At 42.1% G+C, this 23,469-nt stretch overlaps 1 protein-coding gene across 1 annotated transcript in view; it reads right to left on the bottom strand.

The window, feature by feature from the left end:
- Positions 1 to 4,379: 4,379 nt before the first annotated feature.
- Positions 4,380 to 23,469, bottom strand: part of T265_10108 (hypothetical protein) — a gene marked incomplete at both ends in the record, with an annotated part of 28,038 nt that continues 8,948 nt past the window's right edge. The window contains 3 exons of the mRNA XM_009176380.1: positions 4,380 to 4,597; positions 16,446 to 16,520; positions 21,298 to 21,388. Of these exons, the coding sequence (XP_009174644.1) occupies positions 4,380 to 4,597; positions 16,446 to 16,520; positions 21,298 to 21,388 (384 nt within the window). The remainder of the gene's footprint in view (positions 4,598 to 16,445; positions 16,521 to 21,297; positions 21,389 to 23,469) is intronic.

The raw sequence follows: 23,469 nt of genomic DNA, 5'->3' as shown, positions 1-23,469 counted from the left end.
ACACTATGAAGTGGCAAGTCTGAAACGTAGGTAGATTTCGAGAACTCAATCTCATTGTGCGAATAGCCAGCGGCGATAAATCGCGAAATTTCAAGGCCCGTGACCTTGAAATCTTGCTCACTTAAACAAAATGTTACAAGCAACATGCCACCGGAAGGTGCAAACGGATTAGACTAACTTTCCGTTAAAGTCACAACTTCAAAAACCCTATAGATTCGGCGAAAATAATTTGGGTGTCCAAATAGCCAGCGGCCAAAATAGGCGTGGGGGATTTCAAATATCAAAGCACTGGAAGATACAATAATCTTTCGTCTGTAGCACTTTCCTGGTGCCCAGCTACTATGCCACCCGAAGGAAGCACAAGTGCTAGGATGGTGTCAGTTTGCCCAAGTTTGGACTCGGAGAAACCGTGATGAATACATCAGGTTTGAACCACAGACCTTCCAGTCAATAAATTAGTGCCCTCACCACTGAGCCATCTCGCGTGGATCTGTTGGGAAGGTAGAAATCATTATTCATCGTTTGAATGACTGAACAGCAAACAACGATGGCAGTTAAACGCTTCAAAGCTCAGAGAGGTACGATTACTGTGAACTGAGGAAACGTGTAGGTCCTTTAAATGTTTTCCTTTGAAACTCCCTTTTTCCAAGCTTCTTGTCATCTGATTTTATTCATAATTGGCTGTGCTTTACTCACTTAGCCCATGTAAGTGAAGCTTAAATGCATCATAACACGAATGCTACGAGCCCGCAACATTTGTTTTCAAATGCACGAGCGTGAGCGTTTGCGTCACATCTGAGCAGAATCCGGATTAGCTTCTCCTTCTGGAGTATAACAACAGATAATATTTTTGGGTGGTGCAGAAAATCTTACAGGACACGGCGATAGAAGGATCTGATAGCGAAAATATAATTTCAAAAGGATTATTGTGCCGCCCTTCATAGAACGATCAACTAAAATTGTTAAGGTCGTGTCAAATTGTGCAAGCAATTAATTTTTGTGGCCCAGTTGTACCCCTATATGTTTAGGTCTTGTTTTTTGCTCCCAGAAAATTCACAGGTCTCCGCGGTATTAAAGAACCTTGCTATGCCGCTCAGTATTCGCAAGATGAAATTGAATTCACGAAAACTATGAGGTTTTTAATGTTGCCACTTCACAGTGAAAAATGTTTATATATAATAAATATCCTGCGAATTTTCTGCATGGATAATTTGTTTAAGTAAGCGAATCTCCAAAGGCCACCAATCACCATCGACTGGGAAACCGGTGTCAAATGGAATAACGTATAACGAATCGCGGTAAAATGTGGATCGCTTACAATGTACGACAGTTGCAGGTAATTCTATGGATGAAATAATTCATTGAACTTTCTAGAACTCATGTAGCTCTTGTGGATGCAGAGTGTGCGGATGTGCCGCTCTGTAATTTAGTTTTGCTCCAGGTGGATCAACTGGTGGTTATGGTCGGCCAAAGATGCCAACCGAAAATAAAATTTAGTACCATTTTTGTCCTCCACAATTTTTTCTCAAACCCATTGCAGCCGAAAGAGACTAACGGTTTCAGCCTTAAATTGGCTGGGGCACATGCGTCGCTAAATGACTGCGCCGCAGAGCACTCAGTCTTACCGTCTAACCTCATGGCATCAGAGATATAACCAAACTCTGTACCTGATTACCAACCTTGTTGTGCTTACTGCAACATGCTGAATGGTCGAAGGATAACAAGATAAATGCAAAAATATAAATGTTTCAACAGTGGTTGCATCACTGAGTTCCGTCAATTCACTTCCAAATGACCATCTTACTTCGAAGCTTTCGGTTTCCAGGGCTCCGGCCAAACGCTTCCTTGGACCAAGAGTGAAGTGTTTTTTCTATCAACTCCACTGTGAAAGTCGAGTGTATAGCCACAGGTAGTGCCACACTGTAGTGTTTGCATTCCGTTGTCACATTTACCATTCTTCCTGAACATAAACCACACTTTGTAACTGTCGTTCACATTGTATCATGAAGTTTGTTTTAATGTTACGAATACACACTTTTCCGGGGCGACCTGCTGACTTCTTGCTGAACGAGCGTATTTACGCTCCGCTGAACTGTTTGTTGAATGCTGAACCAGTGGGACTAAATCTCTGTGCTTGTGTCAACTGTTGAACGTCGCAATAAATCCCTGTGACATTTTTTAGCAGTGAATAATTTTCCTGCCGTGGAATATATCACTCACGCGGAATCATCTGTGGGAAATTTCGACAAGTGAATGTTTCCTTTCACAGCCAGTTACTGCATTTGGATCGGTGTAGTGGACTATTGGACATACACATTCGTCGGTCCTCATTTGACTACTCATTCTTTTCCTATTGTGATTTTGTGATTTTTGTATTGATTACTTTGCTTGTTAATTTATCCGAACATGCTGATAAGGTCCTAGTCCGCTACACACAACATCTAAAGCGTCAGGCGTCACTAGAAAACAATCATCTTAACTTTTGATAGCCTTCGTAAAACTGCATGAGACAGGTCATCTTTGCCTTCTGACCAAGTTATTCGTTCTGCGAACTCAAGGGGGAAATGCCACGAACCATGTTTCTAACTGACAGGACAGAGGTCAGAGCAGCTCAGTCTCCAGAGAGAAAAAAACTTTTATGAACAAAAGCTGGCCGGGGGAGAGGGTAGCTATTGACTGTTTCCTAGATTCCGCATCCAACAGTATGAGCAAGAAAGCATCCAAATCTTTAATTCAGTCATTCTGTTGACCTCTTCCGAGTTGTACTCCTGTACTTGTGGCGTAGATGCACACGAAATGAGGCATTTCCCTACATAGTTCGGCCATGTATCCTTCATTTCCAAACAGTCCATCAGTTCTAATATTTGAAAAAAACAATAGAAGCGTGACATCAACTCACTTCGGAAGACATCGGCTCTCACACTTTTGTCGTGCAGTTCATCTAAGGATGGATGTATGAGTGGGGATGAAGTGTACCTCAAAACGTAGTCAGATTGCATGGGATATTTTGGTTAAGGGAATGGATACTTACAATATGTCGGAACTGCATGCCTCCTCTCCGGAGCGATCAGTTTGTTCAGTGGTCCACAGGTGTGGCGGCACCATCTCAGACGGCCGATGACCGTAAGTCGAACTAAGTAAAAAATTGATTTTCAAAAAAATTACAGCTTTACTCAACAAGTGAGGGAAAATTGGTCGACCAAGCAAGATTTCTGAAGTTCTTTGGACTCGTCGTTTTACACCTCCATCACTAGAGAATGAGTACTTCGGATTGGGATTTCTGAACCCTGTGTTGAACACAACCACATCACTACCCACACTGATAAGCTCAAGTCATTCTGTTGGTGGCCTGAACTAGTTGTTATTTGATAGATAGGCAATATCGTCTCTCACTCGATTTCTCGTTCGTCTACACCATGCTCGTACAAATATGTTAAATACTGCTGTCTTAACCTTTGCAATTGTATGACTTAAAAGGACACTGCAGAAAACAAGTTTGTCAACCTATATTTGTTCTGGATTGGTCATTACAAAAAATTACTTTTTACAGAGGCCACAGAGAGGAACGGGTGCACCTGCCCTACAGTTTTCTGTCGGCAGTCACTCCTGCGTCTCAGCAGGAGCTGATAGTGCCCGTTCAGCAAGACGCCGTTTTAGCTTAACGGCGGGGCTCTACGGCCCGAAAACATCTTTCCTCAGTTTAACCAAAAATGACTGGAATGGAAACGTGAGAAACCGATCCAAGGTTTCACGTACCGTCACATCATCCGCCAAATGCCCGTGGTCCATACATATTCAAAAAGCCTGTAATAATACGCGTGATGCACTTTGAGCATAGTCAATGCAATCAAATCGAAAATGGGGTGCGAAATTTTTTACACAGCAATGAACAAATCAAGGAATTTTCCACAAACGGCGGTGTCCATCAAACCTGGAAGTAGAGTGCCTATATTCTATGGCTTTCCAAAGACAGAAATTTTACCGAAATGATGGCTGACCGGATGGCAGTTGATCTGTTCGCCGATCTTGGCAATTGGCTTGCAAACGTTTCGTCCCCAGTCGAGGAGACATCGCCAGTGCGCAGTTGAATGGGTGCTTCCTCCGTGCCTAGCTGCGTTTATGTAGTTTTTTTGTAGAGCATTCAATATCCTGTCATGTGATTGGTCAGTTGGTATGTGCTTTCTGTTGTATCATGGTAGGATCGATCGTGATTTTGTTTGGCTGCGTTGTGGTCAGTGTGTCTCTTATTCCATTGGTTTGTTGGATGGCTGTTTTGGGGTGTTCCGGGTCTGTTTGCAATTGGTCCATTCCCGGCTTGTGTTTCGTTGTGGTCTTCCTCCCTTGATTCTGCTTAGTTGTGACGGTGTCTTCTATTTTTGTTAGTTTCCTTGCTTCAGCCTGATTGTTTGCTCCTTTTCTCTTTGTCCGCCTCTGCGTTCTTTTGTTTGCAGTGGCCCATAGACTGGATCAATTTCGATGTGTTTGTTGAGAGCTTTTTCAGTAGAGTGCCATGCTTCTATGAATTCACGTTCCTTCTTTGTTCTCGCTTGAGCCAATATGTGAACGGTGTTCCAGTTGAACTTGTGTCCATGTTGATCTTCGTATACGGAGACGAGCGAAAATTGGTCAGTGCTCCTATACATCGCCATCTTCACAGAGTAAACAGATCCGAGAATATAATTCACAAAAGAAATGATAACGCCTTTGTCTCTACCCCGTAATACATTCATAATTCTGCGGATACTTTAAGTAAGCAAAAACCGCCACCCGACTTTAGCACATTTACTTGACACTGGTCAATGATCGTCGCAAAAAATGGGCGAAATTGAGAAGCTAGCAAACAGGAATCGAGAAATGCACTCTTGCAAATCAATTTGGTTTTCACGAGAGACTCAACTGAAGAATACGATAACCGAGATATTCAGTTGAGTCTTCCGTGGAAGACCAGTTGCAATGCGTAAGAGTGTGCTTTTCGTGATCTGTTCAATTTGGGGTCAAGTAGAACATAAGGCTGGCCGAAACTCGGAGACTGCGCCTACCTGATGAGCCCAAAGAAGGACGAAAGCAGTCGTGGATTGTCGAAGGGTTTCCAGCAACCTTGTGAGTAGTCTCCTTCATGAAAATATACTGCGATATCTCAAATACTGTGCCAACTGGAACATGAGGTGGCCTGTGTGCAGCACATTCAGTTGTAGAATATCATAAACGAGAGATTCAGTTGAGTCTGTCGTGAAAACCAAAGTGATTTGCAAATGACTTTATTTCTCGAAAACAGTTCAATTTGGGTTCAGGTAAAACATGAGGTTGACGGAAACTCGGGAACTGCGCCTACCTGATGAGCCCGAAGAGGACGAAACCGGTCGTGGGCTGTCGAGCAGTTTTCAGCAACTTTGTGAGTAGTCTCGTTTGTAGTAAACAGTAAGTTAGTAAACCAGTAGAAACATGGCCAGTGGTGGCCAAAAAACTAGGAATTTATAATTTAGCACGATGTAACGAGTAGCACGTGTGTATTCAAATAGGCGTATGTATATCACTTGAACTATTTAAAACAACAGCATAATGAATAGTGCAATAGTAGCATCAGTCATGTTCATCACAAAAACGCTTCGCCAGGTGTTTTGTGACCCTCCCACTGGATTTAGTGGGTCAAGAATGCAGATTATTATGTGACTGTGTGCGGTGCAAAACTGCCTGTTTTGATGCATGAAATTATATAAAACATACGATGCAACGTCATTCTCACCTGGGTTGATGACATTTTAAGTGCAGAGGTTTAAAGGATGGCCAGATAGACAAAACGCTTAACTCTTCTGACCCATTTGTCTGTGATAGGAGCGTCCTTATGAATCCTAAAAACGATACTGTGCCTAAATTCGCGCCTCCAAGCCGAAAAAAACAATATAATCGCCCTCCTTTAATCCAAACACTTGAGGGCAAACAGGCATTTCTATCGAATATCTTTGAATATGCGGACACAAGGGTTGTAGCAACCTCAGTCACCACAGCGTCACTCCAGCTCTCCAGCGCTTTATTCAAGAATGGCACTTTGTTAATGATGGACAGTCTCATGATGGCGTTCATGTTGACTATCTTGTCACATGCCACATACATTGATCATGATGATAGGAAATACCACGAAGTTTCCATAATCCCCATAATTGTAAGAAACTATACTCAGTGTGTAAATTTCAGGAGGCGGTCCTAGGAAAGATAATTAATGGCAATTGTTCCTTGGAAAGGGCGGAACTACGACACCTGCCACATATCAAGCAGGCCAACTACCGTCCCTAGTGGAGCTGGGTATTACTAGTGAAAGACAATTTGTAAATTAAGTGATAAGTGGGGCAATTATATTCAACACGGTTGACCGAATTTGTACTTTACTTACTACTGGGCTATGACCCCTGAACCATGAATTTGTGTTTGAAACTTATGCCAAATCAAATCGCAGGTCAGCTAAGATGTGTAGTGGTCTGGCTACCCAAAAGCTACTTTACAAGGAGTGTGTGCCAAGAAATAAAAACAACAACCCTAGGTTGAGTACACAACCATGGTTGTCCAAGGGTCTTATCCTGAACGGTTCTCACATATAATAAGTTCCGAAAATAGTCTGAAATGTTTTTATATCAGAGTTAGCGTATTAAACTCGCGAATGACTGCTGTAAGCGTGAGCGAAATCCGACGAGAAAGTCGAAGTAAGTGACCACGTTTGTATTGCGTGAAATTGTACAAATGCGCGTTTTTGTAGTTTTTTATCTTCAAACAAAAAACGTTTATGCAATTGACGAAACACTTAGTTATAACGAAAGTAAAAGAGAGGTTTAAAAACAGTCTTGTCAAAGTGACTTTGGCGAACCATGTTTCCACTCAAATCAAGTATAAGAACCATGTTTTTTGTCATTCTTTCCGGCATCTGAAGCACATCTGAAGGGTCTTATATAATTACAACTAAGGAGAATAACTTCACGCTTAAAATTGTACGCCAATTTAGACATCCAGGTGGGTAGACTGGATCAGACCCCATCGCTGAGTGACCAACGATACGGTGTTCTGTTTTCGGTTACAGGAACAATGGCATTCTTTCAGACTGAAGCGCTCATGGGCGCTCTCTCTAGGAGTTTCGCTACTACTAATTCCCTATCTGCTTCCCTAGTTTTATATGCATAACAGACTTTCCATTTTTAAATCGCCCTGGTAAACGTAAACTGGATTGGTCCATCCAAGCAAATGATTGAAACGCTTGTGTAGGTTGGTTAATTGGTAGTCTGACTGCATACCCAGTGAAGTCGTCAGATGTTCCATATGCGTTCTCGAAGTAGTTGAAAGATCTTTGTCTACATAACAATTACCCTATCTTAGATACAACAAAAGAATTTCGACAACGCAAAACTCGCACTTTTAGAATTCTCTTTGGATTAGATTAGCAGGCAGTAAAACTACGAAGTTGCGGTGCCAACATTCAGTAGAAAACGTCCAAAAGAGGAGCTGTTCAGCGCAATCTCACAAGCGGCACACAAACAAGAAACGGCTTAAAGAAAATAAAGCTAAAAAGCGTCCCAATGGAAAACGGATCCCATGGTCCATCTCCAAACAGTTTTACTGGTACCCGAATATAAATCTAAGCGCCGATTTCACATCAGTCCATGAGGTTTTTAGGATAAATCGTTTGCTTCTCTTGGATCGCTTCAGATATGTGCGTATCGTGGCTCATTCTTGTGATGGGCCTGCTAGGGTCATACATAAATGAAAACCTCCTTAAAAGGCCGAAGTAAACCCATGGGATGGTCACACAAATATTGAACTGCGTGAGTTTATCCGAATAGGGGGCATAATTTCCCTACCGCATACTTTCCGTACTAAAAAAAATATATTGACCCATGGAGACAGGCTGATATGCGCTGTTCGGAACATATTTCGACGACGGCGCATTCTTTCGAACCAAAATGACTCGAACAGTTTGGTGGAGATCAACACAGTATTTTCGTTACGAACTCTCACGCGTTCTCGTTGACATCATTACTTAAGTGTTGAAAATGAGTGTGCATTTTATAATCACCCTCTGATAGGATTACGATTCCGAAGGGATGGATGGGCGCCAAAGCGAAAGTCATCCACATATCAGTTCACTACAGATTAGCGGTGGGTTGTCGGTTAAAATTTCTGATCACAAAATAACCAAGTAGCAGCATTAAAAGTTCGCGTTTTTGTTGGTGACGCTCCTCGTCCTGCAATGATAATATACACATGAAGATATGATGATATATTATTGGTAGTGTGGTATAGTATAATCCTGATAGTATTCCCAATGTGCAGTATGCATCTTTAAAGCAATGGAACTGATAGATGCGATGGGCACGTGAATTCTATCAGTTGAGTGCTTGTTAAATATCGGTTCGTCCGCTGTGTTCATTTCATCAATGCTGTATTCGGTGGGTCAATTTTCTGCATTCTCGTTTGAGTGATTTCTACTCATTCGGTGTCACCGAGGTTGTGCACGCGATTGGTTCTGTTTCATATCTAGTACAGATCGATCACATACCAGCGGTTCACTCGTCCTACTGTCGTTACGATAAAATTTACGCAATAATACTTAGGGATACATGGTAGAGGGGTCCGTCGTTGGGTCCTATCAATCTAGGCTGTTAATACAAGTTGCACTGCATCCTATTGAATTTCCTATTGTTGGCGTTGGTCTCCAACACAACATGATCCACTGAGACATCCTTTTTGACAAAAATTGATTGCTTGTCCTCAGATTCTTTCACCAATATCCTGTATGACATGCCCTCTTGGCATAGTTTTCATAACGTACAGTTCATTAAAGAAATGGTTATTTTGTCACTGCTTGATGGTCGAAAGTGCCCCGTAAATGAGTACACGCAACTCATGTGTCATGGACAGAAAGTGATAAAACATAGAGTCTGTCTTGGACAGTAAGGGATCAAAGGTTGGAAAACCATAATTAACAGTCTAATCAACAGTAAATTTAAAGGTTCGATTCAAAAACGGTGTGACGCATCAAAACCAATCTATTGCCCGGATCCTTTAACCTTCTGAAAACCACACGGACCCTCAGTGGATAATCCAAAATCTCGCTGGTTCTGTTCAGTATAACACATCTTTAGCATCCATGTTCCCCTCTGCATTATGATCACTAAATTCTTTTCAAAAACTCTCGAATCTTCGTCGCTTCCCATCTGATGAAAAAACAGTCTTCCGAATGTTTAGACGATATCGTTTCTCCATCACCCCAGAAGAATCCATGCAGACGGCACCCAGACACTCATTAGATAGATGTCTGATGAGTCATTGCGGAGTCGCAGTGAATGCGTTTGAATTGGGCCATCGTTTATCACAGAGCGTCGAGCAAGCGAGATTTCGTGATCTCGTATTCTCTCAATTTGTTTGTGATTCGCCTGCTACCGAGCGATTTCGGATACCAATACTTCCTCTACTCATGAGTAGTCAAATAAACCCAGAGCTTTGTTAAGGCGAATTGCCGAGAAAGAATAAAGTGAATTGACATAATACATACATAAAAACTCCAAGAACTCCCCGACAGCCCACCATCAGTTTCGCCCTTCTGGGGCTTAAAAAAAATAAACCCAGAGCTTTGTTAAGGCGAATTGCCGAGAAAGAATAAAGTGAATTGACATAATACATACATAAAAACTCCAAGAACTCCCCGACAGCCCACCATCAGTTTCGCCCTTCTGGGGGCTTAAAAACATCATAAACGAGAGATGCAGCTGGGTTCCAGTTAAGTCTCTCGTCAAAACCAAACGAATACATTTCGCTAAGAAAGTGAATTATTGTTTGTGAGAGTATGTGAGACGAACACGTATCCATGTTCCCAGAGTAGAAAGCTAAGTCCCAAAATAAGTAGGGAGATGGAGAAGGAAGTGTATAAGAGTGGGTAAGTGTAAGAAGTGGGTATAAGAGGCCACCCACAATCAAATTATTCGTTGGAGGTGGATGGACTTCTGGGCTACATCAATCTGATGCACTGGTGTCAAAATTAACATAGCGATTATGTGACCCAGGTAGGCAACAGTTAAGGTACCATGCATTACCTCAGCACCTTATTCAACTAATGACCTTTGACGACCTCATTACCAACGACCAATGTCTTCGTTCCCGAATCGCTATTCTGTGTTCCGATGTACGAAACCCCATGAAATTGGCATACGGCCGGATTTAATTGGCCGAGATGACCCTTTTAAACAGCAGTAAAGACTGATCGATGGGCTGTTCGTTCACATTTGACTGACAATACATGCAGGCACGGACAATGACTAAGGTCAGGATAACGAACAAGTCCCCCCTGCCTGGGACGACCTGGGTCGGATCACAGCTGGTTATAATTTGAAGAGACGACTTTACGATACGAAAGTTGGACATCCTATCTCTCAACAAAATGGTGATAGGTAGAACAGTTTTCTAATAGATTAATTGTCAGGAAGTGCAGTAATTCGAACTAGTATACTGTTTCCCTTCTCACCCTTATAGTTCATTGTGTTTTGCATTCTGTGCCCGGACTCATACACCTATCTACACTGAAGTGAAGAACTTGAATTTCCACGTTTACCGGCCTGAACTTCCTGGTCAAACGTTGTGACTAGAACATTCTAGGTGTCGTTAATTTCTTCAACTGCTGGTGCACGGTGCATTGGCAGCGATAACTTTTCGGATACAGTTTGATTCTAACAAAACGGACATCTCAAATCTGGGTATGGATGTCGATGTTTGGAGGTCGATGTGGAATTTAGGTGGAAAGACGATTAGCAAATCGGACAGAATACTAAAAGTAACAAAAAACTTGATGCTGAGTACACTCTGGTTCCATCTGATTTCATGAAGTCTATGCAATAAGATTATTGGTTCGTGTTTGTGAATGAGTTCAGACCGGTGAGTGCTTCAGTTAGTGGGGGATTTCGGGAAATATCTAGCAAGCTCAGTCTTTTAAAATTGTTAGCAGTGCCCAGAATCCATCTAATTCTCTTCTGAGCAGAGTTGTCAAAACCTTTTTCTCGTGACCGAGTGCCGTCCGAAATGAATTATAATATGCGTGCTTATGAAACAAAACCGAACGCTGGGATTAGTTTAATTCTCACCGACTGGTGGGATAAATAAAGTAAATTACGTTTTCTATGTATGTTGGATGAACGTACTCTCCCCGTGTTTCGAATCCAAATGACTTAAGTGTGCCAAAATCCCTATATGACACCTATCCGTACCATTATTCCGGAATTGAAATCAAACGCAGAAGGTGAACAGAAGTTACGAAGGAGTAGACACGAGGCTTCCGTGAACCCTGTAGACATTCGTGCTAACTGTCACTTTAGCCAATATGGTTCGGTTAAATGCCATGAACACCCGGTAATAGTTGAAACAACCACCCATGGAAATCTTGACCATTCTGAAACAGGAACCCAAAACGGCAGACGCGATGATCGGGCTTCCGGATTATGTATGTTTGCACGCATTAGCTACTCAGGCGTTGCAACTCACATCAGTAAGGTTGGTACGAAAACCATCTAAAAGGCTTGAAAAGAGAACGTCAATTTGTTACATAAATATGAATCCCATGTCTTTTGTGTTGCTTGGGATAAAATCAGCCGGTCAATCATGATTTACAGTATAGAAGGACATTGCCCTTCCTCCACTTGGGAGCAGTGTCTAGTGGTCCCACGTTCCCACCGAATCAGACCACATAGATGCTCGCTAAGTTCATCAAAACCGATCGAATAGAACACAACTGACCACAGGAAACAATGCCACTTAGACAGTATTTTTTGTTTAAATATCTTCCTGGAAATCTCAAAATAACTAAGAAACCAAGAAGCTAATCTTTAAAAAGCTCCATAAATACAGTCTTTAAAAAAAGACCATTTTTCCATCCAAAATAATGAAATGCGATGGATTCATCGACCTTATTCCATCCCTATCTGCCTTGTTACGTTTTTCGAGTGCGCCCACATAAATCTACTCAACATGCTTGTCACTCTGGTGGCGAGCGAGCAACTGGCTAACTGATATCGGGTGAAACGATCCCACTAGGACTATGTGTGCCTGCCTGCCTGCCTGCCTAGCCACACGCATGCGTGCGCGATGCACACATGCAGCAGATACAAGACTTGCAGTAGCCATGCTAAGAGGTGGCATGACCGCACATTCCCCATGTACGCACTACCGAAGTTGCTTTGCCGTCAACTATGGGTGATTTATTTGCCTACCCTTGCTTGTCCTCTCTCTCTCTCTCTCCCAACTTTTCTGCCCTGTCGCTCTCCCAGTCCATCTTGGGTATCCACCAGCAAACAAAACCCATCGTCGTCCCCACAACCAACAACAAGACCACCCCACCTTTTTAAAACACGCACTTCAGGTAGATCGCGAATTTCACCTTCAATTTCCAGCCTCTATGCTCGTTTTCCTATGCACGTTCGTTTATGTTTATCCCTCTCCCTTTACCCATACCTACTGGATGCGCATGGTTTCTGTAACAAACCATAGGAGGCAGTGACCGTGGCTGATGCTTCTCCCTCTCTCGTAGACATGTGCGAGGAGCACTTCTAGCAGAGGCTGCGATGGTGGCACTGAAGACCAGTGAAATAAGCGATATAGTCAGTAAATTGTAGGTTGTCGGTATGTCCTTCCGTCGGTCTGCAGCTACAACGGACCGTTGTCATCAAGAGAAATATGTTCTCCTGATCATCATGAATTATGTGCCTTTGTGTTAGTTCGGGCCTCTCTCAACCACACGTATATACCCCAGTGGCCAATAACCCAGTAATCTTTGGGGGCAAATAGACCAGATTTGTTTCTTTGCCTATATAATCGATGAGCCGTGGGTAAGCAGCACGAAGTATGACAGTGACTTGTCAGAAAACCTATCAGCTCATCTGCCGACAGTCTGCCTAGCGTCTATTTATCCGACATGGTTCTACCGTTGACGAATATTCTTCAGACATAAAGAAGGTAGAATACTACATCTTTAGATCATCTGGAGGCACCTTGAGCTACGAATACCGAGTTACTCTCACCATACAAAATACCTAAAGAAGTTGGTTTGACCATCAGTTACTATTGTTCCCTTGGAAGGCCAATTACCTTAGTGAAAGAAAATTTGACCACTCAAGGTTAAAAATATTAGCCTTCCTTCGGGTAGATTGGGCTTCAATTAGATAAGTATTCCTGGGAACATTTACTCATTCCGACCAAGGTGGAAAAATGCAGTCACCAAATCACAGTATAGGTTAAAAGATGGTTTAGACCCTATGAGAGTCCTGCCCCAATGATGTGCCTTTGACGAAGAATGTCGGTTATACAAATATGAAAACTTTCATCAGTTAGTTGCTCTAGAATCATCAGCAAAGTAGGCCTCTCCTTTACGTCAGATATCTTCGTCCTCATCATATCTACATTTATTTAGAGTTCACCAGTGTAAATAAGCAAATCCTGAAGTGATTGAAACACCAAATTACGAACCACCGTTACATAGTATACATATATATATGATATATAATAGCATTGCAGCCTTAGTATTTAGTGTTTCGTGTTATCATTCGGGTCAGATAAGTTTCCTCTGTTCAGCTGAATTTTGCAGATATACTGTAATGCGAGAAGATCTGGCGATTTTTAAATGATATCTCGACCTGTTAGTGAAACCCATCTATGGTGAAAAACCGAGAAGCGCTGTACGATTATTTTGCCCTAACTGAGAACCGCAGCATCCAAAGAAACTGCAGTGGGAAGTTTCGAACTCGGGACTTTCCGGCCGGTGTTCGATCATCTAACCGCTCAACTACGAGCGACTGAAAAGCAATGTGACGAGCTCTCACCTAGACAGGATATAGCACCGCTCATCCTTTACTCGCAGAAATCACGTCACCTCTGGCTAACTTATAGAACAACGGTAGTGTAAGAGCTTATCCAATGCTGGTCATTGGTTCGTCGTCGAACAGTCAAGTGTCCTACTGATGGCCGAGGCTGGAAATTCTCTGCGTTTTTTATATGTGTATTCCTGGATGAAAAAGCTGTATAGTGCCTCGGCTTTTCAGTATAGATAAGCTTAACTCGCATGAGGGAAATTTCATTTGAAAACTCTACAAACATTTTGTTATTTTCCTGGAAGAGGAACCATTAACTTTGGTATTCACCGCATCCTTAGTTCACTTGTTCATCAAGCACTCTCAAGTTAATTTGACACCGGATAAGAGTTTCACGAGAAAGCCATTCATCACACACCAGAATAGACTTCCTTAAATTTCATACACCCGTAAAGCAGTCATGTTTATACCTACTTGAAAATTTTCTACGGCTATCACTATTCGGTCTTTATCAATATACTGATGGTGATGTGAATCCGTTTTGTCCAAAATTCATTGAAAGTTTCAAAGAATGAACGCTTTAGACGAAAAAGTGCAAATTTCGTGTCCATCTCACGGTGACTGTTGCTCAGTCTCCATACTACTGTATCACATGACTTGGAATGCATCGATTAAACCTCAGTGACTGTTATCTGTGGAATATCTTTCACTCTCCATTTGTTTTAAATAGTTTCGACGCCAAGCACTGTTGTCGCGTGTAGAATGATTGTACGTTCGGAAGGCCATAACAAACGACACGCGAACTCCTTACGCATTTCATTGAACCAAGACTTATATGCTGTATGGCATGTCAAATTTCCAACTTTGTGCAAACCAGGCCTCTTGGTAGACTGTGCGTCAAACAAATCGTGAACAGATGTTAATCGACAAGGGGAAGATGTGTCGGAGAGCAGCTAAGATATGATTCCTAGCAGAAGACAAGGTCAGCAGCGAGGTTTGATGACAGCAAGATGTTATCCTACTTACAGACCATTAACTTTGCAGTGGTGGCCAACATACTTGTTCAGTTTTCAGGCACGCAAAGGAGTTTAAAAGCAGACCAATTTATAGCTGACGTTACAAATCTGAGGGAACAGTGATACATCCACCAAAGTGTTATGTGCTCATCCGGAGGTGTCAGCTACCGGTTAGCGGCAACTCTCCACAAACCAGCTTGGTGAGAGAATTAAAATGAACCATTTTAATTTCTCTTGAACATTGCCTGAAACTACCCAGTAGACATGTTCAGACTGATCATTTATCATGGGTCATGTCGTTTGTTTTCTCTCATGGCTCTGCAAATAGCTGCTACACTTCTGCTCACTCTTTTCCCAACATACACACACCCACCGTCAAGCAGGCATACATAGACGCACGAGTTAGATTGAAACAAAAATGCACCGGTAGGTTGGCTATTCCGGTTAAACTTAAGTCAAAACAAAACTTTTAGAGAGCAGCTCCAAAAAATATTCTGATGGCGAAAGTCTTCATGTGATTGCGAAATCATCATTCTGTCAGGATACTGAAAGTGAAGATTTATGGGAAAATTGAGTGTTCGCTCCGTTGAGCTGTTTGTTTGTATGTTGCACATTCGCCTTCCATATACTAAATTCAATCTTCTCCCTACATTCAACCTTTAGGCATAGGTTACATCATCGTTTGTCCTGAATACTTGAGGACGCAAAAGCAGAGTTGATTCTATAGGAGTAGTTATAGTTCAGTGCTAACGGTCCAACAAGTAATAGCTTAGTAATCACTGCACAAAGCCCGTGCTTATTTTGAACACGGTTCACAATTGGACGGTTAAAAATATTCACTTTCTAGAGGAAATCAGTCAGTTTGCTGGTGAGCATATTTCATTTTGATTGCTCTAAGTTTAATAAATCATCAAGGTAGTTGTTGGTTCGTGTGTAAATTTAAAATTGCACCTTACTTTTAACATTAAGAAAGACTTGTGCTAACTTCTTTCAGGCTAGTACTTGAAGGCAGAACCGTCCGATCAAGAGTGGTTTACCAACGGTGTGATCAACCCGCACTTGGACAGAATATAGCACCACTCATTCTTGAAGTCATGGGATTCACATCACGCGGACATGAATTGACTGGCTACTCAAGTGACTCCATCTTAACTGAGGTGCGTCCTACCGATTATTTGAAACAAGGATGGAACGGTTTGCGAAATGCACTCATTTGTGAACCAGTTTGATTTTCATGTGCGACTCAAATGAATCCTAGCGGAACCCCTTGTTTATGATATTCTTCAACTGATTTTGCTGCATAAGGCCGTCTCGCATTTCATTTGGGACGATAGTCTAGATGTCGTAGTACATTATCTAGACGAGACGCGCCATTTACAAGAGTAACAGATCACGGCCAATTTAGTCTTTCTTGGGGCTCATAAAATAGACAGCATGGTGAGTATTGTTTCATTAAGACTATACAAAGTGCTATCTCTAATATTGTGCCAAACGAAGCATGAGGCAACCCCTATGCGGCAGATAAATCTGATAGATTACATAAGGGAAGATTCAACTGGAAATGAGTCCTTCGGACAAAGCAAATTAGCTTGCAACTTACTGCGCTCCACAAATTGAGCCGAATTTGAGTTCATGTAGAGCATAAAGATGGTGAAAGCTCGGGAACCGCGTTTACCTGAAAAACCCCAAGAAAGACGAAACTGGTGGTGGGTTTCCGAAGGTTTTTATAGCAACCTTTAAAAGTAGCTTGTTATTTCTAAACAGGGAAGAGAGTTTTTCGGTCTACTTTACGGGACGAAAACCCTATTAGAAACTTCCAGATCTCCCCAAATTATTGGCAGTTTTACTCTGGTTGACGTGCTCTCATTAACACTTTGAAGCACAGTAAATCCAAGGTACTAAAATAGATTCTTACATTTCATAGTCAACCATAGTCGAACCGAATTCAATCAAGCTTGAAGGTTTGTGAAACATATGTGATAAACAAAGAACAAACGCATGGAAAAACAATGGGCTGATTTTTTTCCGTGAAGAAGACGCGTTTCGAGGTCAGACACAAACGGATTTCAAGTTGAAAACATGCGCGCGGCAAGCTAGTTAACTGACAAGGTATGCAGTAACCTGTAGGTTTCTGCAGTAACAAACGTGAAATTCTCAAGCACTGAGTGAGTTTGTATATCGAGTTACCCTGGCCAGATTCACAGCTGATATGTTTCACTGGTGCGAAATTCCGTATTTCTGTCATCTCAAACGTTAACTGTTCGACATCAGCTGCTGTTTTTCGGACTCACTCATCCACCATAACATAACCGTAACCTGCTTGGGAGTTATCTTAGCAGTTAAGCTAGACAAAAATCCGACATCTATCCGTATTATTCCCATAAAACCAACAAATAGGGTTGAATAACGCAGGAGTTACTTTTTTCAGCAAGCCATTTGGATGAATCTTAGCACAACTCAAAAGTGCAGTTAGCCGGAAGAACATGAAGACGCACAATAACCTGATTCTCAGTGGTCCAATGTGAAATGCGACGGACCTGCTTTGGGGAGTTTTCCTGAGTATAATCGAGAAGGAGACAGTGACAAGGGCAGAACAGGATTTCAGCAAAATGGCTAGCTACGTGGTCGGATGTGTACTACTCGCTAAATTTTCTAGAGAGCATTTTACTGTTAGAATGCCCATTTATGCAAGGTGGCTTGAACATATACCTTGTCAGCCGTTATTCGACTAAACTGATAAAAAATATATGATGATTAAACCATGTATGGTGAACGCGTGGGTACAAAGGTAGACGTTTATGCTGAAGCGCCGATTGTAGTTTCCATCGGTTAAGTTGAGTAAGTCAGCGTGGCTTGTAGTCTACTGAAAACGCCCTCTTATGCGTCCAGAAAACATCTGAACGTAAGGGTAGAACATACAGGTGCTTGAATTCAATAATGCCTATTCTCACTAGCTGCGATAAAAATGCCGACAGATTTTTAGATAAAATTCGGCACACATCCTATCCATCCTCCCAAACCACTGTATGGGGCTTGGCACAGAAATATACCAGTGACTAGTGCCTACTAGACATTGGTAGTTTTTGTAGAAAAAAACTCTTAAGGAATTCAGCGAAGCTGGACAACGTAATAGGGGATGTAGGTACGGGCATTTACAAGCAGTGTGTTGTCATTACATAGTGCCGAACTTAACATCATCTGTGACAAACGCATCCGACCATCAACAAGAAGCAGCATGACTCCCTATTCTGTTGTTCCACTTGAATCAACCACAACTTCACCAAACATTTCCATCTTGGACAAATTCAAAATCCCTCTTGTAACTACTCGTGTTCTCCGTGATTTCCCAATGAATCTATCTTCCCGGCCACCTTATGCGGAGTTTTTTTCCTTTGAAGGAACCACTAATACCTGTCACGCGATACGTCGAGTCTGCAGTTAACCTCAGCTGCCGACCGAAACCGAATCGCCCCAGTTGTCAGGTTTTGTTTGGAGTACTCACTGTGACAGCAGTTTGCCTGAGTCGATATACGGCGTTGCATAGACAGTTTGTCTTTTACCTGGTTTGTGCCCATAGTGTGATGGCAGACGGAATGCCCCAGACTGGCAGTCAACACGTTCACACACTCTTGACACGTGCGTGCAAATAACAGTGCAGTTGGCCAAACTGCCTTTCCGAAATCGGTGGCCATTAGCCGTGGCTTCTGATGCTTAATAATTCATTATTTTTATGCATATATATTTGAGATCAACCACTGACAAAGTCAGTTAATAATTATAACTGCCTAAAGATGCTTTGCGACACTCTATGCTTGAAGCATGAAACTGTGAAGATGTTGCCATTTCCTATCAGTAACTGTTTTTACTTTTGGTCCATGCCAGTTTTACGCGAAAAACTGCAAAACTTGGTAACAGAAGGATTACACTCAGAATAAGCAGCTTCTGTTCGCAAAGCGCACTGTGGTCTACTTTGGCAGAAAAGGGGATGATGTAAATTCAACCCGTACAGGGGAACCCGTGAAGACCGACAGCATATCGGAGACTAGATGATGACACCTAAAAGCTTTAACAGACTCTTTCACACAAAAACAAGGGACGATTTAACATCAGACGGGTTTTCAAACCATCGCAAACCATGTATCCTATCTTCTCCCCATTTTATTCCAAGTGAATTCAATGCAACTCATGAAATAATTATAAGTTGGGAAAAGTCAGTGTATGAAAACCCCACATAATTGTGATCAAGGTGGAGAAATAAACACTGACGTTTGACTGATGAAAGCTCATTGGTAAAAAACGGATAAGAAAAAAAGGATAATAGGCCACGTGACTACCTAGTATGATAGCATAAGGATCGCACGAATGTTTCACTCTCTTAGGAGAACTTAGGAAGTAATGACAGTGAAGTCGATACGCAGGTATATTTTGCTGCATCTACAAAAAGATTAAGGTGAATTAGATCCTGGGGAGAGAGACTTGCTGGCTTCCAAGAAAGCAAGTCAAGTTACAATTCTACTGCTTTATACTTCCATTACAGTGACAGACAAGAAAAGTAGTCTGGTTTCTAGTGGATGACTACTCAAGGTGATATAACAGCACGGGGTATTGTAGAGCATTATTCTATACCACGTATTTCGCAGCCAATCGCTCACATGTAACCGCTTTACACGCTAATCAATTGTATGCATATCTGAATTCAAAACTTACTCTAGTGTCCCCTGAAAAACCTACTTATAATGTTCCTGAGAAACTTGAACAGCGCACGGCGGGTTTCAGTCTTCTTGGGGCTCATTAGGTAGGTGCATTTTCCGAGCTTCCGTCAACCTTATGTTCTGTTTGAACGCAGATTGTATGCGATTTGATCCATACGCCCATCTGCACATCATTCTGGTTTACACGGGAGACTCAACAGAATCCAGGCTGAACATCTCGTTTATGTTCTTTTCCAACTAAATATGCTGCGTAAATGGACTACTTTCGAGACACTCAGGGTCTGTGCCTAGCTGATGAGCTCCAACAAGCGCGAAACCGGTATTGAGCTGTGGGGGAGTTCCTAGCAAGCATGTGATTAGTGTGATCTGTCTAGCCAATGTACTGAGATGTCTCGAATATCGTACCTTCCAAAACATGAGGTGCCTTATGTGCAGCACATTTAACTGAGGAATATCATAAACGGGGATTCAGCTGAGACTCAGTTGAGTCTCTGTAAAAAATTGGTTTGCGACTGAGTGTATTCGCTCTAGATTTTGATGTTGCCTATGGTTCTTGTGCTTGTTGACGAACAATCCGCCAACCGATTGAACCAGCTCGGAAAATTATGCACTAACCTGAGGTATTATGCCGCAACTTCCATTCGCAATATACGTGACTGTATTCAAAATGTCTGGAGAGCAGACGTTTCTGGCGGCATGCCTTAATTCGTGCTCGATGAATGCGTGAAAAATTGCAAGTGAAAGTGTTCTTCATCATCTAATTCATCAAATTCTTCAGTGGAAAAGAATGCAGTCCTTTCTACTCTGAGGAGTCAAAATCACAACTCTGGTGTCATTTACAGGTTCATGAGAATCACACTGGAAATCCTTCGTGCAGCACTTCCTACAGACATGGTTACCTAGCAAGTGTCATCATCTTGTAACTCGTGGAACATAACATGGGAGAACATGTCTCGCGTCCAAGCTACGGTTCAACGCATCCAGCTAACATAAGTTTATGAGCAAACCTAGGTTCATCTTGAAATTGTTCAGCGATTTTTTCAGCCATCCATACATGACGAAGCATGTATACAAGTTCCGCCCAGAGGAGCATGGAGGGAACTACTGGAAGTCACAAGCACACACAAATAAGCGAAGTGTAACCGATCCGCTCAACTACAAGAACGTCTGAATTCAGTTGTCTGGATACGACCAATTTGGTTGTTGCCAGCTGGGATGGCGTGTCCTTCCCAACAGTCCAGCCTCTCTGCTTCTACATTGCCGATGATTTCCCAGGAACTGCTGTGTTCATTGCTCGTATTGCTTGTCGTTATGGCAGGACAACCTCATCTGGTTTTTCACTTGCCCAAACCAGTGAATTGAGGTCACTTTTGGATTGACGCTCATTAAATGTTCTCCATTGATGCGGCCGCATATCAACAACTGTTATTCCGACAGTTGGAGTCTTCACGAGAGCTGATTTAAATTTGCCCGTCTGAATTGGGTGTTCCGATTGACCGTAGATGTGAAGACACGCAATGTTATGCTGAAACATTGACCCCATTGAATTAAGGTGACGATACCGTTCGCTTGCGGTGTTGGTGAATTGGTAATAACAATTGACTGACCTCCACTACGCTCCGTTTCCGACAGGCCAACCGAGATGTCGTCACTAAAGAAGCAAAAAGATTACCGGCAGTAGGTTAACCTGTCAAATCTAATGACTGGAAGCCCATCAAAGTCATAGTATTTACCACTTACCGTGTATGTATTGCACAAGCTCTTTTGGAGTACCCTCCCCGCAATCAGGAGCTACAGATTTCCCGAGAAAAGCAGAACTGGATTTCACACACTAAAAGAAAAGTAATGGTGAACACAGTGCCTGTGCATTTCATTATGATGAGGTAACTGGTCTAAGTTCAAATCCGATAAAACACTTTAAAGTTCAAACTAACAAAACCCAATATGGCTTACAACCTACTTTCAATCGATTTTTTCCAAAATATTTTTAGGAATTCATACCCTCTCCATCTCTCTTACCTACGAATATATATATATATATATATATATATAATGAAACTTGTACACTATCAGAACACAAGGTTGATAAGTAACAGTAATCAATGCGGTCTCAGTGAATCAGCGAGTCATTATAATCGTGAAATAAGTTAGGATTGTTTTTGGTCCATTGCAACATTTGATCAGTTGGTGAAAACTCTGATTTCGATCGAAGTGAAGAGCCAAAACAATGATCCGTTGCTTATCATATCATGTTGCTTTTTTCAATGTGTTCATTGTTTGCACTCCGGAGAGGGGGGCCAATTTCACCCCTCCACACACGCACAAGTCCTCTCAGTTGTGTTACTTGCTCTCATGTGCTAGTCTGCCAGCAAAATTGTGAGCGCCTCCTTTTTGGGCAAAGAAGAATACCATATTTCTCTCCTGCTTGTCCCAGAGTAAAACAACTTCTTTCGCGGCATGTCATCCTCTCTCTGGGTATTGTTTATGGGCCTGTTTTACTGTGTGTAAAGCAAGCACGCATTAGCAGAGCCAGAGACGCGTGCCGGCAGTGCAGTATGGTTGTACTATGGTAACAGTAGTACAGTTCTACCATGTTCTACCGTTAGGTGGCATAAATCACCTGGACAGCAAACCGAATGGTTTACGCGGCTCGGTTTTCCCCCGGTCCGAGGTGAAACGTCGAAAGCTATGGAGTGTGTGTGTGTGTTGGCCAGAAACACTGAGATAAGATGAAGGATATTTTGAAGAAATTCAACAAACGCCTATTGCGCTTCTTTTATGACGACTCCTGACAGAGGTTTGGATAATCGTGTACTTAATCAGGAGAGCAAATCTCAGACTGTAACTGTGGGAGGCATATGGTTAATGAGGCTACATATCGAGTATATTTCAAGTCCTAGTTTGAGAATCCTGGGGGCTTCACACAGGGTTTTACACTTTGTTCGTCACATTTCAATTCATCATTATCTCATAAACAATAAAATGAGGGAAAAATAACCAAAATGCAGAAATGCGTATCCAAAAAGTTCTCTTGATTCCCGGATCTGTGAATGGTATCTAGGTTTAACGCACTATAGAGGGTACGTATGCGTTTGATTACTGATTTTGAGGTTTTTTAACTCTTGGTTCATTAGGAATATGCAGCAAATATGTGCGATGTATGAGGACATAGGAGTGACGTTACGCGTGTTTGCAAACGTGCCATTAATGATGTCTTGTGTTTATTTCCTGCCGCTGAACTGTTTTTTCGCTCACAATATGTGCATTTTCCCACGCGCAATTTGGTCGTTGGAACCAATTCAACCATTCTAGAACTTGCAAAGTACAGTATGAAATCTGGATTTAAGACTTTAGTTAACAAGCGGAAACAAAGGCGTTACTGTGAACAGTCAAATCCCTCTTGTACCAAAAATTTGTGGCGTGTCACTAGTAGACTAAGATAGATATTCAGTTTTTTTGAAATATCTATGAATTCCTTGCCATCAGCAGGTTAAGGGGAAAAATCACGGGAATTAATTACACCGAAGAACCGCACCAAACGAAGGAAATCACAAAATAAAACTTCTAGGCCTTGCCCAGGGCAGATACCAGTGTTTCTGAGCCGCAGTGTTTATGCCATGGAGCATTAGCCCTTGCACCCATCGCGTTTGCCTTTATCCGCTATCAATTCCTGAACTCACACCTCATTTATGTGAGTACAAACTTGGAAGTTGTGGATATATCGTGTTTTTGGACTGTGAAGTTGAAACAGCTTGTCAGTAGTGCCTGAGTATGGGATGGTAAACAATGTTAAACTTAGAAGAGTAATTATTATTCTGTACTTATTTGTTTCGTGAGATGGGCATGAGATTTCTAGGTGCTCTCGTTTTTTGAATTTACTCGAACCAGAGTAGTGGCTAGCATGCCCCTGTA

The sequence above is a fragment of the Opisthorchis viverrini genome, assembly GCF_000715545.1.
Source record: "Opisthorchis viverrini unplaced genomic scaffold opera_v5_333, whole genome shotgun sequence".
In the NCBI taxonomy this organism is placed as follows: Eukaryota; Metazoa; Platyhelminthes; class Trematoda; order Opisthorchiida; family Opisthorchiidae; genus Opisthorchis; species Opisthorchis viverrini.
This window is presented reverse-complemented; position numbering and strand designations above follow the sequence as displayed.